General features: G+C 38.7%; 1 protein-coding gene across 1 annotated transcript in view; it reads left to right on the forward strand.

The window, feature by feature from the left end:
• aldh1a3 (aldehyde dehydrogenase 1 family, member A3) overlaps positions 1-19,548 on the forward strand; it is a 70,539-nt gene extending 50,991 nt beyond the window's left edge. Inside the window, exons 6-13 of the mRNA XM_042415103.1 lie at positions 3,207-3,335; positions 4,460-4,573; positions 9,241-9,343; positions 12,490-12,674; positions 13,122-13,286; positions 14,581-14,738; positions 16,917-16,991; positions 17,092-19,548. Of these exons, the coding sequence (XP_042271037.1) occupies positions 3,207-3,335; positions 4,460-4,573; positions 9,241-9,343; positions 12,490-12,674; positions 13,122-13,286; positions 14,581-14,738; positions 16,917-16,991; positions 17,092-17,161 (999 nt within the window). The 3' untranslated portion in view covers positions 17,162-19,548. The remainder of the gene's footprint in view (positions 1-3,206; positions 3,336-4,459; positions 4,574-9,240; positions 9,344-12,489; positions 12,675-13,121; positions 13,287-14,580; positions 14,739-16,916; positions 16,992-17,091) is intronic.
• The last annotated feature ends 203 nt before the right edge of the window (positions 19,549-19,751 follow it).

The raw sequence follows: 19,751 nt of genomic DNA on the forward strand, positions 1-19,751 counted from the left end.
ATGGCAAATATTTCACAAATTCTACCAGGGTATGTAAACTTATGAGCACAACTGTAAATGTTCGGGAGGAAGTTAATTGAAGACCAGTTGTTTTTATGGGTGTGGTACTGGAAGAGCAGCAGTGGGGTAATGGAGGCCCTAGGGACATGGGCTGGGACATGTTTTAGTAGCTCTGCAATACAGGCCATTTTGGGTAAGCCATTTAGTGCTTTGTAAACCATTAAAAGAATTTTAGGTAAGTGGGAGCCAGTGTAGAGTAGCTAAAATAAGTGTAATCTGATTGTTTGGTGGCTGAGTTCTGGATGAATTGTCGCTGTTTTACAGATTATTTTGAGAGTCTGTTAAAAAGTGTTATGCACTTTTCATGCACTAAAGGTATGACTGAATGTTTCTGTTCTTTTTTTGGGGGGGGGGGGGGTAAGTAGTTGGATTAGTGCTAAATCATTTTCTGGAATCATTATTATTATTATTATTGTTATTATTATTATTATTATTTTCTGTGATAATAATTGAGAAGTATGTTAGAAGTATGGCAGAACATAAAGCATTAATATAGTTGCAGTACAATAGTTAGCCACTGGGACAAATTAGCAGCAAGGCTGACTCTCCACATTGTACTCAGCTCTCTTAATTCATCCAGGCACTGGACACTGAGATGAAATTGATATGAATCTTCTCATCTGACTCTGGGCACAAGTGTATTTCCCAAAATGTCAGTGTTCCTTGAACACAGCAGGAGCCTTAAACTTCAGCAGGTTACAGGCTTTTAGGGAATGGCTCTATCATTGCATTACTCACAGCTCAGACTTTATGGGAACTTTATTCAGGCTTAATTGGAACCACTGAAGACTGGACTTTCCAGAAAAGCGATGATCATAAAAGTGTAGTGCTAGCAAAGCAACTGCACACAATTTAAAACCACTACCTGGATGTGAGAATGAAAGAAAATCCTGGTAAATGTACCAGAAACCTTATCTTAATCTTTGCTCTCCCTAAACAAGACCTCCTCTCTCCTAATCCCCTCAGGGCTATTCTTGCAGGAACACACAGCTCAAATCTTGTGCGGCTTGGATCCACTTTCACACATTGAAATATATGTTTTTCTCCTTTGATAATAACTTCATCAGATTTAGGGTGGGGCAGTGTTTGGTGTTACACCATATCGTGTTGCACTTTGTTGTAGATCCAGACAGACTCAAGAGTATAATTTCAACATCTTGACAGAATACAGCCATTCAGTTTTTATCTTTGAGCATAAGCCTATAACCTCTAATCCTGCTTTGGCAAGAAAGGAACAAAATTGCTGTTGTTTGACATGGGAGATTATATCATAAAAATGAAATTTATACTGGAGGATATTGTGCAATTACTGAAAGTACTGCTGGTGCACACACAGCATGAGTAATTGTCAAAGGAAAACAGGAAACCATTCTCTTGACTTGTAATCCCAAGATCCCTTAATGACACAGAGGGTTTCCAAAGTGTTGTAAAAGTTAACAATGCCTAAACAATAAACATGCTGTACTCACATGTATTGCTGTCAAATTTGGGTTTGGGTGCCCGATGATTTGTCCACTGGTTTCCAACATGGAAAGGAGCAACTGGAAAATCAATGACCTCTTTTTCTGAGTTTGTTTACTTTGAATCATCTCCAGTCCTGATGATTTAGAGCTCCATTTATTATTTTGTTTATTTTCTCCAGACAAATATCCAAGTGATAAAGTGGAGTTTTCTCTGGTTTAACTGGGTGAAAACACTGAGCTGATGATGTGTGTGTTGCTTGGATTATTAGCTACAGTTTGTGTCTCGTGTTGTCATTATTTTACACTGGAGATCTTTGTGGTGATTATAATTGATTATAATTACAATTAAATACAACACAGTCACACAAATAAGCTTTGTTTACACTATAAAAAATGAGTAAACACATCAGATCATTGAAAAAACTCAGAACTTCCCTATTTGTATACAGATATATCTTCAGTTAAGTACTTTTCATAGTACTTTGACTCTGTATATTGTCATAGCCAGATTTACTTGATAGGGCAAAAACAAGCTGATAGTCTCCTATTTACTCCTGAACCCCCCTTTTCCCACCTTTTGTACAGTGTCTACAGATTTTTCACAGGCCTCTCAGAACTGCCCTGACGCTGCTACTTAGATATGCCCAGAAAATCTCTAAAGGAAGGTGTCATATCAGATGCCTGAATCACCTTAACTGGCTCCTTCCAATGCCAAGGAGGAGTGGTTATACTCTGATTCCTTCTGAAAGTCTGAGCACCTCGCCCTGTCTCTTAAGTGCTACACAAATTGGTGGTATCGCATAGCATTACATCATTTTATGTCCATGTTTAATTTGTCCTGGGAATATGCACCATTACACAATATCTGACATTTTAGGGATCTTAAGGTGGCTCCTACTTCATCAACTTATCTGTCAGAGTTTAGTTTTAAATTCATTCTTTCACCTGATATTGTGTGGGGCATAAGGCTAAAATACTTTGTGTTAAATCAGATTACCACATAGAAAACCTGGGGCCATGTCGTATTCCAGCAGAAGATAAATGTAGTGGAATCCTTTCTGCTAGTAGCTAATTCATCTACTCATCTTTTCATGTGTTGTGCAAGAGTTACATTAACTCTGACTGGTTTTGACTAGTTATTGCACACACACAATGTCAATGTAGTGTACTTGAGTGTGTTCTGGAATTCCCATCAAACTAGTATAAATATATATAAAAAGTCAATTATATATGACTGAAAATGGTGTACTTGTAAGCATGGTGGTCATTTAGAAGTCACTGTTGCCAGAGCAAAACAAAAGAGCGAATGACTCAAAATATTTGGTCTTCTGCCATGCACCACAACACTGGTGTCTGTGACATTCCTAATGAATATTGGTCACAGCCAGGCCACACCTATGAATGAAAATTGTTTGGCTCCACCACTTGAGGAATGGGAGCCCAGCAGCAGTGGCGCAACCAACCACATATAATATTGTTCTAGTAAAAAGCAAGATATTTGGTATATACAGTACTGTGATTTCATGAATGAATTCTCATCAGCCTTAAAGACAGGGGTAAATGAGTTTAGATCATTATCCTTCAGTATAGTATCCTTGAATTGCAGTCTATCTGCCTTTGTTTGAATCTGCTCAGTTGTATGTTAAATGGCACTCAACTAATGTGTTCTTTTGTCTGTGCCAGTGGAACTTTCCTCTGTTGATGTTCATGTGGAAGATAGCACCAGCCCTGAGCTGTGGAAACACCATGGTCATCAAGCCAGCAGAGCAGACCCCCCTCACAGCCCTCCATGTTGGATCACTCATCAAAGAGGTCTGATGTCGGACTCAACATTTACTCTGGGCCTTTATTCCTATAGAAAATCCTGCTACTTATGTGATTAGACCGCTCTGCTTTTATCATGTTCTGGTAGTGACTGTTCCCAGCAGGGAAGACTTGGACGCTTCCACTGGGTTTTTAAAGTGCAGTTCAATGACTCCCAAGGGAGCCTGAATTGAATTCACTAGACATGATCCCAGTTTAAGAAAGATTTTAATTTGACTGTTGTAACTGTAGGTCTCATTGTCAATACTATGACCTGCTAACATATGGGACAAAGACTGTACACACAAAGTGTACATTTATTTACATTTTTATTTTTCAATCCTCATCCGCAAAACTTGTTATGCACATAAAATTCACATTTAGCCCAATCGGATTTTTTTTTTTTTTATTCATTCATTGAAGCAATGCTGATTATGTTACTTCTAAGAAGAAAATGTGTCAAGAGCTGCAGAATCACAAGGTTTACTTACCAGGAACCCAAATTAATACACTGGTAATGCTAAAAACTCACGTCAGCCAGGCCACAGAGTTCAGCTCTTTTGAGCCTTTTGATACAAACAACATTAAATTTAGTTATATTTGCTGTACATTTTATTTGTCTAATGATCATCTGTTTTACAGCATTCTCCATACAACATAACATATAGGTGGGGAAATACTGAATCCTTCATTTGTATCTTTTTTGTTGGCCTAGAAGCAGTACCATTTAAATATACTGAGTCTAAAAAGACTGGATTGAGCCTGTAAAATCATGTGTAAGTTTCAGTTTAGGATGTTAATGTCCTGAAATACCCAAATTCCCCAGAGTACAGCGGACATGACCTTGATGTACTCAGTGGTAGCTATGATGGTAAGAGCAACATCAATATGTTACAGTAAAACATGACCATGAACAAAACCTGTGACACAAAGTAGCATGTCATGTAATAATGATACAGAAAGATGATAAAGGTACTACCACTCAGCCCTACCCTGATCTGAATTCTTAACTCAGGTTGATATCGGGTCACAGGCTGTTATGGGGTAAAATGTCTTTTGACCTGATATGTGGGGTCTTTTGCTGTCCCCTGGGACATGAAATCATCAACATGCTCTCTGGGTTGCCATGTCAGGCAGGGTTCCCTCCTGGAGTTGTGAACATTGTACCAGGGTTTGGTCCTACAGCAGGAGCGGCCATCGCCAGCCACATGGACATCAACAAAGTAGCCTTCACTGGTTCTACAGAGGTAGGCGTCTTAGGTCTGACAAATAAATGTTTGATATAGAATCCAGCATCCAACTGACCATTTCTTTGTTTTACTAATATAATGGAGATTCTGGTGAATTCTAGAATTAAAGCAATGCAGGTGTTGATATAGTCATAAACTATGGAATCTTTTATATTTGAATTTGAATTGCTCAACTTGAATAATTACAGAAGAAAACTGAATTTGAATCACATAATTTTTAACTCATACAGATACCCAAGGGTTAGCTAATCTATCTATCTATCTATCTATCTATCTATCTATCTATCTATCTATCTATCTATCTATCTATCTATCTATCTGTTGGGACGGGCAGTAGTGTGTTTGGTTATTAGCAATAATTCATAGTTATCATAGATAATTATGAATTATGAAAATAAGATATTGTTAACCTTAATCAATAATTCAGGCACCAACTGTTGGATCTGTGAGGAACACAGTTGATTATTTGCAATAATTATCAATTATCAAGGATAATTAACTAATTATGACAATTAATAGAATTATTAATATGAATTAACAAATACGGGGCACCACCCGGAAACCGGGACCAATAACCAAACAAGGTAGTCTCATAAATGGGAGTTCACCTAGAATGTTAATATCTGAGAGATATCAACATTCAAGGATGAACAAAGAAGGGTGAATTCGAGCTCTGACTCCTTCAATCAGCCACTTTTCACAATATTACACACAATAACGACGGAAGAACTTCTCTTTAAAGATATAGCAGTGTTTATTAAACTTAGCAAAATTAACAAAATTAACAAATGCTTCAGTCAATAAACAACTATTCTAAAATCTAATTCTACCAAACAAAACACAAAGCTATGTACAGGGTTGGACACATGCAGGGGAATGTGTGTGTGTGTGTGTGTGTGTGTGTGTGTGTGTGTGTGTGTGTGTGTGTGTAAGTGTGTGTGAGAGAGAGAGAGTGTGCGTGTGTGTGACAAGGTGGCAACGGGGCCTGACGTGATGATGTCATCGGTCTGCGATGCGGACGTGACTATGGGAGGAAGTCACATCGCGCGAGAACCGGATGGCAGAAATGTGGCGGTGTCTTAGTTAGACAGAAGCAAGACAGCGCCCTCTGGCGGACGGCGTCTCGCACTCACCCACTTCTCAGAAAAACACACGTGTCTGATGGCGGATAAGGAAAGACAAAGCGAAGCTTTGTCCGACGTTATCTGACCATCAGACGTGCAAAAGATGACTGTGCGTGTATGTGTGTGTATGCACGCGCGTGTATGTGTTAGTCAGAAGAGAGAGGGAAGAAGGAAAGAAAGCGATCGTGAGAGGAAGGGCAGCGGCTTTGTCCACAGACAGCGTGTGTACGGACGGCAGTCTGTAACGCACGTTGTCTGGTTTCTGATTGACAAAGCAACTTACTTTCTGACTCACGATAGCACAAACACAGCAGTAGTCCCGAGCGGGACAAACACAAAACAGTCTAGCGTGGTGAACACAACTAAACAGGCAGCAAACTTAAAATACTCCTAAGAGTAAACAGAGGAAAATGGACTCGGCGGTCCAACAACAGCACAACAAAACAATAGCAATAAAGCTAAAAGCTCAATGCTAAACAACAGCAACTGATGCTGATAAGAAACACACAATTAACACTGCCTCTGCCCAGACTTATGCCTCTTACTTGGGTCGCTTCAGAAAGCGAACTGGGTTTGTGTGTAATCCGTCGTTATGTCCGGCTTTGTCCTAGGCTCAGATGCAGACGGTGGTCGTTCTCGCATGGTCGGCGAAAAACACGGCAGCTGGCTCTCGGCGGCGTGGCGGAGAGAACAGCAGAGTCGACTCGGTGAAGAAGCATTTCTTCCGTCTCGAGGAAATTTGAGGACGCTGGTTGCAGAAGCGGTCTTTCTCGGATCCGGGAATGTGTTCGGGTGAACACGGGCGAAGTCTCGTCTCGTCCGGCGAGGGGAGTCTTCAATGAGGGGAAAACACGTGCGTGGGGTACCCCCTTTAGTCAGCTGATTCAGAGGAACTGAAGTTACCCCTACCTCAGTGACATGGGAAAGGCGTGTGCTTCAGGGCACGTTCAGTTTTTAAAGGGGCGGTGATGTCATGGCTGCGTCATCAGGACACTCCGCTGTGCAGGAGCGTCTCCGCCAATGAGACTGTATGTTGACTGCTCCCTGCTGAGGTGTGAAAATTGCAAAGCATCCTTGGAAATGGAGTTTGTAATGGACTCCTATTGTCTAAGCAGCATTTTTGGCGCTATTCCTTTGTCTTGGGGAAAACAAAAGAATAAAGCACCTCGTGGTCAGGCCTCACAGGTTACATGTAGGCCTTCTTTGTGTGACCTCATGGTTTGAGGCCCAACATATCTATCTATCTATCTAGGCCATAGCAAGCATAGCCAATGACAATGTTTTTGTAGAGATGCAGTAGGGGCAGATAATATAGTTATATAAAAGTGAAAAATAAATTGTTTTCTGGTTTTGGTTTAATTTGTATTCCAATTGCTGATTTGAGGATGAAAACTAGAAAAGCACGAGGATTTCCATTTATTTTAATTCACACAAAAAACAGAGAAACAAAATAATGCATCATATATTTTCTTATCCTGTTATCAAACAAGTTGAACACAGCTTTGGATAGAGGGTACATGGACCAAATCTGAATAGCATCATTTGAAACTGAACTTTTTTGTTTGGAACTTAATTCCAAACAAAATAAGCTAAATAAACTTGAAACTGAATATAATATGAAATTGAATTCAGTTGCTGTGAAACTGTATTTGATCCTCACTGAAAATTCAACTCTCTATACACTGCTACATTCAGTTCTCACAGTTTATTTTCAGTTCTTGCAATTCAATTTCAGTTTACTGAGACACACATCTGGACTTTGAAGGAGAACAATCAAGTTCAGATTCACAGAACTCCTTTTCACGTCCTGTAACAACTATTTCTCTCAACAATATCAGTGACCAATGTGAGCTAGATATTTCAAAAGCCAAAAGTGTTTTCTCTATTCTATGTAAAAACTGTGTTTTGCACCTGATCCATCGCCATGGCCTAAGTGTGTCTCAATCAATCAATCAATCAATTTTTATTTATATAGCGCCAAATCACAACAAAAGTCATCTCAGGGCACTTTTCACATAAAGCAGGTCAAGACCGTACTCTTTAATTTACAGAGACCCAACAATTCCCCCATGAGCAAGCACTTGGCGACAGTGGTAAGGAAAAACTCCCCTTTAACGGGTAGAAACCTCAAGCAGAACACGGCTCTTGGTGGGTGGCTATCTGCTTTGACCGGTTGGGTTGAGAGAGAGAAAGAAAGAGGGAAAGGGGGGGGGGGGGGGCAGAATAACAACAATCATAACAACAACGACAACAGCAGCAGCAACAGCAACAGCCAGGGAAGGATGCCAACAGTACTGTGAAGGACCGTGAAGGCTCAGCCCGGGACCCAGGGTTTCCTGCGAGATGAGAAAGCACAAAAAAACTCCAGGGAAGAAGCAAAGTTAGTGACATGCATTGATGTTACATGAATGCATACAGAGGGAGAAGAGGAGGAGGAGAGAGGAGCTTAGTCCATCATGGGAAGTCCCTCAAGCTAGGCCTATAGCAGCATAACTAAGGGCTGATCCAAGGTGAGCCTGGTCGGCCCTAACTATAAGCTTTATCAAAAAGGAAAGTTTTAAGCTTACTCTTAAACATAGAGAGGGTGTCTGCACCCCAGACCGAATCTGGAAGATGGTTCCACAGGAGAGGAGCCTGATAGCTACAGGCTCTGCCTCCCATTCTACTTTTAAAGACTGTAGGGACCACCAGTAAGCCTGCATTCTGGGAGCGCAGTGTTCTAGTGGGATAAGATATCATCAAGATATGATGGTGCCTGGCCATTAAGGGCTTTGTAAGTTAGGAGAGGGATTTTAAATTCTAGATTTTACAGGAGGCCAATGTAGCGAGGCTAAAATGGGAGAAATGTGATCTCTTTTTCTAGTTTTAGTCAGTACACGAGCCGCTGCATTCTGGACCAGCTGGAGAGTCTTTAGAGACTTGTTAGAGCAGCCTGATAATAAGGAATTGCAATAATCCAGCCTAGAAGTAACAAATGCGTGGACTAGTTTTTCTGCATCACTGCAATGGAAAAGCCCTATTACATGAAAACTACAATCAAAACTATATATTGTATTTCATACTACATGTTCCAAAATCATGGATTATAAAAGTTACTTTATTCAGCTGTAAGACGTTTATTTTTTAGCATATAGAAATCTGATTTGCCATTATGTCATGAATTATTAGTGATGTACTGTAGATAAAGCATATTGTGTAAATACACTGCAAAAATGCAATTGTTAAAATGAGAAAACACATCTGTTATCAAGAAAAAAGTTTGTCAAGTTATGAAATTAAAGAAGCTTTAAAATACACCTTCCTGAAAATGATTATTATTCACCCAAGTTCTTTTTTTGAACTGAAGAAAACTGTTCATCATCATTCAATCATCCAGAGCAATGATTCCATTACCATGAATGTAATAAGACATTGAAACAAATACCTATCATTAAATTCAGACACCAGCCCTATCACTCACATTCAAAGTATGTAAGTGCAGTATTACCTATGATGCCTTGAGGTATGAATCCTAATTGCTAGGTTCTGTCATGTGTGTAGGTCGGCCAGCTGATCAAAGAAGCAGCAGCCAAAAGCAATCTGAAGAGAGTGACTCTGGAGCTGGGAGGGAAGAACCCCTGCATTGTTTTTGCAGACTGTGACTGTAAGTACACTGTTGTGCTCTGTGTCTCTCTTTTTTGAATATATAATGTAACATCAAAATGTCGTATTTTGATTATTTCAGCATGCAGTGCAATCACAATACCTATTATATGGTTACTTTATGCCTTTGCAGCCTCAGACGTTAATGAGAGGCAGAAAGTTTAACTACACAATTTATCACCCAGAAATGCACCTGTCATGTCATCTCACCTGTGCAGCTCACGTTTTTGTGCTTTTGGAGTCTCAAAACTATACAGTGAAGAGCTCACAGACTAACACTATCAAAGAAAATATACTGTAGCTCAGTGGTAAAATGTCAGGGGACGGCAGAGAACACTGCCTGGCTTCAGTTTCTGTGCTGCTGACAGTGCAACAGCAGGAAACTAACTGAGTAAACTGGCCAGTACAATATAGCCACTACTGAATCATTCATGAGTTTCACTGATATACATATGTGTTTGTAGCTCTGATAAAAACTCCAATGTCAGATCCTTTAAACAGCACCTGTTAAAGAAATAACAAACAACAATGTACTTTGCAATCCTGGGTCCAATTTTATGTGTATGTACAGTATATATGCACAGACTGGTGACAAATTAAAGGAAATATCAGTACAGGTCTGAATGCTTGACCCCTACAGTGAGGGGATCTGGTGGCTCTGTTATGCTGTGGGGGGCATTTTGCTAGCATGGTTTTGGTCCACTTGTCCCCTTAGAGGGAAGGATCACTTCAAATCAATACAAAGTTGTTCTGAGTCACCACTTTTATCCTATGATGAAACATTTCTATCCTGATGGGAGTGGTCTCTACCAGGATGATTATGTCTCCATCCATATGGCATGAGGGGTCACTGAATGGTTTGATGAGTATGAAAATAATGTGAATCATATGCTATGCCCTTCGTAGTCACCTAACCCTAACCCTCCAGAGGAATTCAGAGACTTGTATGCCAAGGCACATTGAAGCTGTTCTGGCAGCCCAACACCTACTAAGACACTTTATGTTGGTTTTTCCTTTAATTTGTCACCCATCTGTATATATGTATATTTTACTTTGTTTTCTTTGCTAGACATAAACAGGTAAAAACAACCTAATGTCAGTATGAAATATGTTCATATGGAACTATTTTGCAGTAGCAAATATGTTTTTGGTTAAATGTAATTTTGCATGTATGAAGTTTTTCTCACATTGAAAGTACAGTATCTATTGTTAAGGCCAGGGCTGTAGCAACCACTGAGGACACTGAGGTCATGGCTTCAGTATTTTATCTGGGAATGTGTAAGAGGGTTTAGCTGGCAGCTTGAAGACATCTGCCACAGAGTTTTCAGTATTCAAATAGATCTGGTGTTGTGCGTACTAATAGCTGTAAGTGAGCCAACCTGAGCTTTGTTTGTGGGATTAAGAAGGGGACATCGACTTCCTGTGCCAGAGACAGAAATATAGTGACAAAAAAACTGTCACAAAATGTTCAAAGTGTGATGGACATAGTTGTACAGCTTGTTGTCAGCTTTGATTGACATGACGAACGCTAACAGATTGGTAGTGTCTGTCAGTGCAGTCAACTGAAAACAACAGCACAGATACAGTGCGTCAGTTTCAACTGATTAGTTAGAACAAAACAACCCCCTTCCCACACAAAGAACAGCTAACATGAACACTATGTCAGACAAATTAATGAAGTAAAAAGTAAAAATGAAATGGAAATTCAGGCTGATTATCACGCTAGGTATACTATAAACTAAAGTGTATTATTTCCCATTGTTAGACCCTTATTAGACTTTATTACAGAGTTATTTGGGACACATTACAACAGAACTGTACTGTAAACTAAAGTGAAACCACAAATCTCCTACTTGAGATATACCTACACCTTCTTTAGCTTGTCCCCTGCTGGGCATCCCAGCAATGTTGAAATATGCTGTTACCATCATCAACAGGCCTATTCAGCTATTCTGCTGAATTTTATGAACACAGTGTCCTTACTGCATATTTATACATCCTATATGTACACATTAAAAACTCAATATAATTTACGTTCTGAAATGGTCTAACCAACGTCCTGTCTGACTCAGACATCTGTTATACATTTTAACATGTCACTTTCAAGAGGATGATAATAAATGATATATAACCAAACACACAGCAAACACATGAAGTACTAGTTAATACAAGACATGCAATCATTTTTACAGAAACACACAGTCAATATTAATGTGCAACAATATTTTATTTGAATAAATAAAACAGAAAAGGATAATCATCAGAAATACAGCTTCTTGTAGATAATCTGACAATTTGAATTCTTAACTCTAATAATTAACTAATTCCATCTGATGCACTTTTCTTCAGTTTCCATCGAGTCGCTGCAGAAGGCTAATGCTAATCCTAACTCAAGGATGTAAATAGCTGCTGACAGTCCTCATCAGAACTCTGTGAGGAAAATTTTTTTCCTTTAAATCACTGAATTCTTCATCATGGTTTCTGACCTCTTGGTCTGGGTTGTGAGCAGCATGTACATCCTCAGCTCTCAACTCTCATGGTGAACTATATGTATTCTCACAAGACGGGGGTGTGTCTCTGCTTCATCAAACGTGAATTATACAAAAAGTATGAAGATAATACATCCATGATGAAGATATGTGACTCAATAATAAACCCTTCATAACTTTTAATAACCCAGATAAAGCTCACAGAATTGCTACACTGTTAAAAATGTATGATTAATAATATTAGGTTTCTAATTAGAGCATAATTTGGTATAGTAGTGTCTAAGTATAGTATATTTTGGGTCTAAAGCAATATTATATGCGGTTTCTAATTACAGCACAATTTAGATTTATGGTGTCTAATTAAGTTATAACTGAGTTTGTTTACTGTCAGTAAAGAACATATTATTTTTAGTGTTTGTCTAATTTGTTTCATTGGCTGCTTCCAGTATTTTTAGACCATATGTATAAATTTGACTACATTTAGACCAGCAAAAGGAATTTTCTCACCATAATTGTAAAAAAATGATGAGTAAAATGAAAAATCCAAAGAATTGAAGAATATTTGATACTTTACTTTTTTGGTGTCTGTTCAACTTTCCCATCTATGTGTGTGTGTGTGTGTGTATGTGTGTGTGTGTGTGTGTGTGTGTGTATACAGTGCAGCTGGCTGTGGAGGAAACACAGAAAGGTGCTTTTTATAACCAGGGTCAGTGCTGCACAGCTGCATCACGTGTCTTTGTGGAGGAAAGCATTTATGAAGAGTTTGTGCGCTGTAGTGTAGAAAATGCCAAGAAGATTGTTATAGGAGACCCGCTGGACCCTCAGACATCACACGGACCACAGGTGCAGTCAACATCATAGAACACAAGTTCACAAGCAGTGCTCAAGTCCAACATTGAAATATCTACAGTAGTCTTTACTATAGTGCCACTTCATTCTATTCTAACACTTTAGGTCACTCATTCACTTTCTTTCAAGAAAATCTGCCATCACGCTAACGTGTGTATGTTAAATACAGAGTTGGAGTCAGGACATGGTTAGTCTATCTAAGTAGAAAGATTGGAACCTGGCTCTGTTCAAAGTTAAAAAACACACCTACCGACACAGCTCACTGATTAACAGTTGTATCTCATTTATTAAACCTATACACATTTGAGCTAAGGAAGGCTAACTGGTTTTTATCTTACCACATCATCTGGCTCAAGTAAATTTTCCAAAAAGTGTGATTGTTCCTGTATTATTAATCTGTCTCCTTCCCTTGTCTATTTGTCTGCTTGATGTTGGCTCCAGATTGACAGACAGCAGTTTGACAAGATCATGGATCTGATAGAAAGTGGGAAGAAGGAGGGAGCTAGGCTGGAGTATGGAGGAGCAGCTGTGGGCGAGAAGAGCCTCTTCATTCAACCCACCATCTTCACTGGGGTCAAAGACCACATGCGTATTGCTAAAGAAGAGGTTAAAGCATGTTTCACTTCACTTCACAACTGGTGAACCTGACACACACGGGATAGGGGATGGTGTTAGTGTGTGAAACTAAAGCCTGACACCTGGAGGAATTGTGCATTAATTACACCACAGACTGTGCAGAAAGGCAGGCTGCACACTGGTCAGGAGCTTAACACACAGGAGGTCAAAGTCAAAAAAAAAACATGGGTCCTTTCTCTAATGACAAAATTTAATATTATGAGTTAGTTAATTAGTAACATAAGTCCCAAAATTATACTGACTTATAATTTTAATCATCTCATAATTTTCACCCTGCAATGCAGTTTTACTGTAATTTAGATTACCATAAATCTGAAATATAAAATGTATATAAAGGACTACTGTGGTTTTCACAGCTCCTTTATCTCACCACATACAGTCTAGACAGTCTATTGTCATACCTGTATGTAGGTCAGTGGCCCTGTTTTTTGTATTTGAGGCTGATGCCTGATTTGTCCTTAAATTTTGCCTAATTTGTCTTTATCTTGTCTGTATCTTCACACAGATATCTTGTATTATTTACTTGTTCTGGCACTTCATCAAGGCTTAGACAAACCAAAATACTTAGTCCAAGACACTGTGTTTTTATCAGCGTTTAACACAGAAATTTCCCAAATACTGAAAGTGACAAGTTCCACATTTCTTTGGCGCTTACTGTGCCACTTACAGTTAGGGTTATATAAACTTCATCATTCAACCTCAGCACTCAACAAGTTCCAACCAATTAATGTTGTCACAAGATAAAAAACAAAAATCCATAGTAATCTACATTAATGTAGTTCCATAGACTCCCCCTTTAGTCAATATTTATAGCTCCCCATACATTACACATTATATTTTACATTATATATTATATTTTTGTTACTGTTGCCTATCAGCTTCAATTTCTTTCAAAAAATACACATCTGATAAACTTCTTTTCAAATCCATTTGTTGTAGCCATCATAAAAGTAGCAACCACATGCATTATTAATGTCTGTTATAATATCATTAATAAATAAAATGAATAATAATGGAAATATATTTGTGAAAAAGCATAACTTTCTTGCACAGAATTGTACTTCCTTTTTATAATGGGTTAACTGTGCAGATTATATTTATTATATTTTACTCTGTTTTTAATGTAGTCCAATTATTATTTCTTCTATTTACTTTACCTTTTCTGTTTTTTTATTTATTTTTTATGGATGGCAGTCATTTGTGTAGTGTGACTCACTTCTCTGTTTATGTGATTGATCTTTACTGGATATCTTCCCCCTCTTAGATCTTTGGTCCAGTGCAGTGTATATTCAGCTTTAAGAGCCAGCAGGAGGCCATAGAGAGAGCAAACAGCTCTCAGTATGGCCTGGTGTCAGCAGTCTTCACTACAAGTATGGACCGAGCTCTGTCTGTGTCTGCAGCCCTGGAGACTGGCAGTGTCTGGTGAGTCTTCATTCATAGCCCTGACACCAGAGGAACATAAAGACATTTGATTTCTCTATTCATGATTCATTAAAAAAATGACATTTCCATTTTCTTTCAACAAGATTTTTGGATACAATTTTTGAATAAATGACTTCATCATGAACCAATTAAGTAATTTAAATATTCTAAGGGGCTGCTACACCTGCTGCATGGTCATTATACAAGATTTACAACATGCGCCTTTCTTGCTAAACCAATTTCTGCTGCCCATATTCACATACCAATCATGATATGCATTAAAGAAAAGGGAGGCCCACACCCCCTGATTCTCAGCACCAGTTGATTAATGAAAGTCCTGCCATTTTGCCTGCAACAAATGCTCAAAGCTTCACTCATAAGTCTATTGTATCATAGTAGTCTATTGTGTAAAAGCCTTCACCAACATATGAACACCATGAGAATGAAATTAAATGCGGCATTTTCCATCAAAAAAGAATTTCCCAGCACCTCTCTGAAGTTCTCTGAAATTGTTTCTGTAGCTTTTGCAGTCTTTTAATGTTTTTAACAAGGAGGTAAGGTACCGTGAATACCAGCTGAACTGACATCGTTGCTTTCAGTTACCAGTCAGAAGCTCCACTGCTGAAAGCTACTGATTTGGTCATTGACTGGTGATTCAGTACAGTCAGCTCACTTTGAAGATTCTTTGATAAAGATTGTTCACACATGTACAGAACTTAAAATACAAACACAAACCAGGTGTTTTTTTCTCATCTTCCTCTGCACAAACACATGCTGTCCTTTATCAAAATCCAAGACAGACATTTTGCATATGTTGGACCTGGGACAGTTCTGTCTTATCTTGGTTCACTCTTCATTTGTCTTGACTTGAAAAAGCAGCACACTCCCTCACCAGTTAGTATAAAACTCAATGGGTTAGGAAAATGAGTGGGTGTACACTCATCCTAATGTATTGTTATATTGTACTAGATATTTGTGTTTAAAAAAACAGTTTAATATCTTCATTTGTTGGATAGTGGTCAACAAGGCTAACATGACTCACTGCTCAAACAAACCTAATCAAGCTGCCACAGTGGCTATGGCAATGTGCTTGAGGATTACGAAAACACGTGCTGTGTTGTTTTTACATTTCCATTTGTGTAAAGACTAAACAAATAGATACAACATGTTGACTAATGAGCCTTAGAAGTGCATAGGTGTATTTTATGTCTTAGTCTTAATGTTGAGCTAGACTAAACACATCCTTACTCCAGTTCCTTACTGAAAGAGTAACCTAGCACTAAATCTACTTTTTAGCTTTTAGTACATTATACGTATTCACTTTTTTATACTATCAATTGATTCTGGTTCCAGTCTGTAGTGTTGATTGCAGCAGTGGTTATTCACTTTTTGTCAGAGAAAATCCATTAATTCTGCACTGCAAACCAAAAATAAAATACAAATCTGTGACAAATTCATGACATTGCCACATATTCCACACCCCTGTAGTAGAAAGCAATATTGGTACTTACCTAGTACCAAGTGGCAGTGGTAGTTAGAAATAACGCAAGGAGGAATAGTACAAGCAAAAACAGCCACAGTGATGATGATGTTTGATGAAGACCTGCAGACAACCAGCACACCTCCAACAGGTAAACTACTTATTTTACTTTGCTGTGCTGTGTAATGGAGTCGTGCCAGGGCATGACTACCCCCAAAACAATGGAAAAACACCATCATGTTAGCGGAGCGGAGCAGTGAACTTGCGCGCTGTGCGTGGAGCAGATGACCATATAATGAAAACGAGGCAACATCAGCTTCGGCTGAAAGTAGAAAAAACTGTTGGAAACCAAGCATTCAGAGCAGTCTGAAGCCCATGATTTTTGCTCACAGGGATTACTGCTTCATATGGTTACCTTATTATTCGACACACCAGCCACTTTTGACATCAACATCTGACATTGTGATGTCATATATATGTCTGAAAATAAGGCAAAGCATAACAGGTCTCCTTTAATCTTCTGGCCTTGCTCTTAAAATGAAACCAAAATGCCGAACTATTCTTTTACAATATAAAGCCCTTCATTCCACTGCTGGTAAATTTATTTGGTTTAAATTTTGTAAATCATTTAATGTATGTTTAGAGCTGAAATTAAATACAATCAACCCATTTCTCTCTCTCTCTCTCTCTCTCTTAAGGGTAAACTGTTATAACGCCCTCAATGCTCAGACTCCCTTTGGAGGGTGTAAGATGTCAGGCTACGGACGGGAGCTGTAAGAACCGTCACTGTTTTTTAATATTTCATATTCATCAGTTATCCCTGTTTACTGTGTATGTCCTAACCTGCTTCATGTGTTGTGTCTGTCCCCTCAGTGGAGAGTATGCTCTGGCTGAGTATTCGGAGGTAAAAGCAGTGACCATTAAATTGATTGGAACACTGTGATGAACTGAAACTCCAGCGCTCAGCACTTCCCATCACATCGGGCTGTATAACAATTCTCTACGACCCACATACACTACCTTCTTTGTCCTCAGTCATGGTTGTGGTGTTGAGATTAAGGTTAGGCCTATATATTAATTAGCTTAACCATGATATCAGACTCCTTCAAAAAGTTATAGTTTGTTCACCTTTTATATAATATACTGTAGGTGAGGATTTACTCAACAGCTTCTGTAGTTTCAGTAAAAAAATGTATAACTGGTAAAGCTTCATTTTACAGTTTTGTATTTTCCTAAAAATGTATTCAGAAGTTCCCCAGAAATAAGCATGTGAAAATATAGTGAAAATATAGACAGTTTTCAGTTGGTACATTTCCTATTAATTAATGCCAAGTAATTGCTGGTGTAATCCATAGGGCAAAAAAGGTGGATAGTGTGCAGATCCAACCCTAGATGGGTACAGACAAACAAAGGAAAAGGAGAGGTCTGTCTGCACTGACATTTGCAAGCTCCCAAGTATATTGCAATGTTTCAAACTGCAAGGTCTTCATCAGGCTGGTTTAGCCTGTGTGCAGACAGCCTCTCCTTTCCATACAGCACTCAGGACAGCTGAACATGCAAAAATATGATATTTTGTCTACAGCCAAGCATACAATTCAACATATATGAAGAATAATATTTCCAATAATAAATGAATACTCAATGAATATTTACATTGGTTTAAACAAAGCAGTTCTTTGTAGAAAAATACAAAAAATTAAAAAAACCCTCAAGGTCCTATTATTGGGAACATATTTAGAGCTTTCACCCACATCTTTGGCCTTCATCAGTGTAAGGAATTTGTTCAGACAGCTGATGTCTGTTTCTGATGTTCATTCAGTCTCTTGTTTGGGGTCCTTGCTGTTTCGCTGATGTAGTGTGACACATGTGATGTTATGATGATGTCATACACAACTCCAGTCTTCCTCTCAAGAGCGTTCTGTCTTTAGGGTACCAGCAGAGATGTTAAGGTGTTGCATGGTTTGTGGTAAGTACTGACTCCTTGAGACTTGAAGACTTTGATTAGATGTTCTGACAGTTCTACCATGAAAAAAAGAGTCCCACTTTAGCCATCTGTCCACTGCAGGAACTTTCCCTAGAGGACCAAAAACCATTTGAGGAACTCAGTTCCCCTACCTGTGTTTCCACCTGAGAGGCCATGGTCTAAATTAGGTTCTAGGGAGGTTGTTGTTACCCCCCAAAAAGTCCCTGCCCGGGAAGGATTACTTTCCAAAAGTATAGGATGTTATTTATATTTGTTTATTTGTTAGGATCCCCATTAGCTGTGCCCTAAAGCACAGCTGGTCTTCCTGGGGTCCACATTTAAAAACATACATTAAACATTACAGTCAACACAACTGACATACATAGACATATTTTAGAGAATACAATAAATATATGAGTACAACTTACACAGCAAAAAACTACAAATCAGCATAAGCATAGCATTCTACAAATATGTTGTTCCTAGGTGTGTCCTTATTTGCTTTTTAAACATTGATTTCTGTGTTAATTTAGTCAGTAATAGTGGTAAAGAATTCCATGTTTTCATTGCTCTATATACTACTGTGCATTTAAGGAAATTAGTATTTGCCTTAGGAAGTGAAAACTGGCTTTCTGTTGTCTGTCTGGTGGCATATGTGTATGACTCTAAATTGTGTTTTAATTGACTGTACTGATATGGAATTTTGGATTGTACAACTTTCCATGTTCAGAGCAGAAGTGCAGTGATCAGTCTGTCTTCAACTTTTAGCCAGTTGAGATGGGAGTGCATGCTATTGATGTTAGTGTTGTACAGACACTGGAGAGCAAGGCGTGCTGCCTGGTTCTGTACTAGCTGAAGTTTGCTTATATCTTTTTTGTGACATTCGCTCAATTATTGCCAGTTATTTGGCAGTAATCAAGCTGCGAAAGAATAAGAGTACTTAAAACAAGTTTAGTTAAATCCGGTGTAAGATATATTCTGGGTCGCCTTACTACACCTAATGTCTCGCCCAATACTTTTGACCAGGACAATTTGTCAAGGGTGATGCTTAAAAGCTTGGTTTCCTTTACTTTCTGGAAAGATGTTTTATTTATAAAGAGTTTAAACTCTGGTTCTCACCTTAGAGAAGGATTTGAACCAAATGCTATGCTTTTTGTTTTGGATAAGTTAAGTATCAGTTTGTTTTTAAAGATCCACTTTCCGATAATATCTAGCTCCCTGTTCACAATGGTAGTCAAATCAGCAGGTGTTGCTGCTGATGCATGTAGTCCTAGAGTTGGGGGTACTCCCCAGATATAAAGCTAAGCTACGAACACACTCCATACTCCATAACCTGTTGTTCTCCTTTCCACAAAGTTATGTTGTAAAAAATAGGCAATAAATGAAAAGTGCAAAGCAACAATCGCCTTTGAAGTTCTTCCTTACATGTTACATGGTGTGTTGTCTGTGTTATGGGTGTATAAATTGGTAGAGGTTTGTCTGCAATGAGGCAATGAGTAAAGTTTTAGCTCAGTAGTCAGCACAGTCATCTATGATCTGAGAGACTCCAGTTCAAGACCTGGTGTGGGGA

Source organism: Thunnus maccoyii, chromosome 1 (genome assembly GCF_910596095.1).
Source record: "Thunnus maccoyii chromosome 1, fThuMac1.1, whole genome shotgun sequence".
In the NCBI taxonomy this organism is placed as follows: domain Eukaryota; kingdom Metazoa; phylum Chordata; class Actinopteri; order Scombriformes; family Scombridae; genus Thunnus; species Thunnus maccoyii.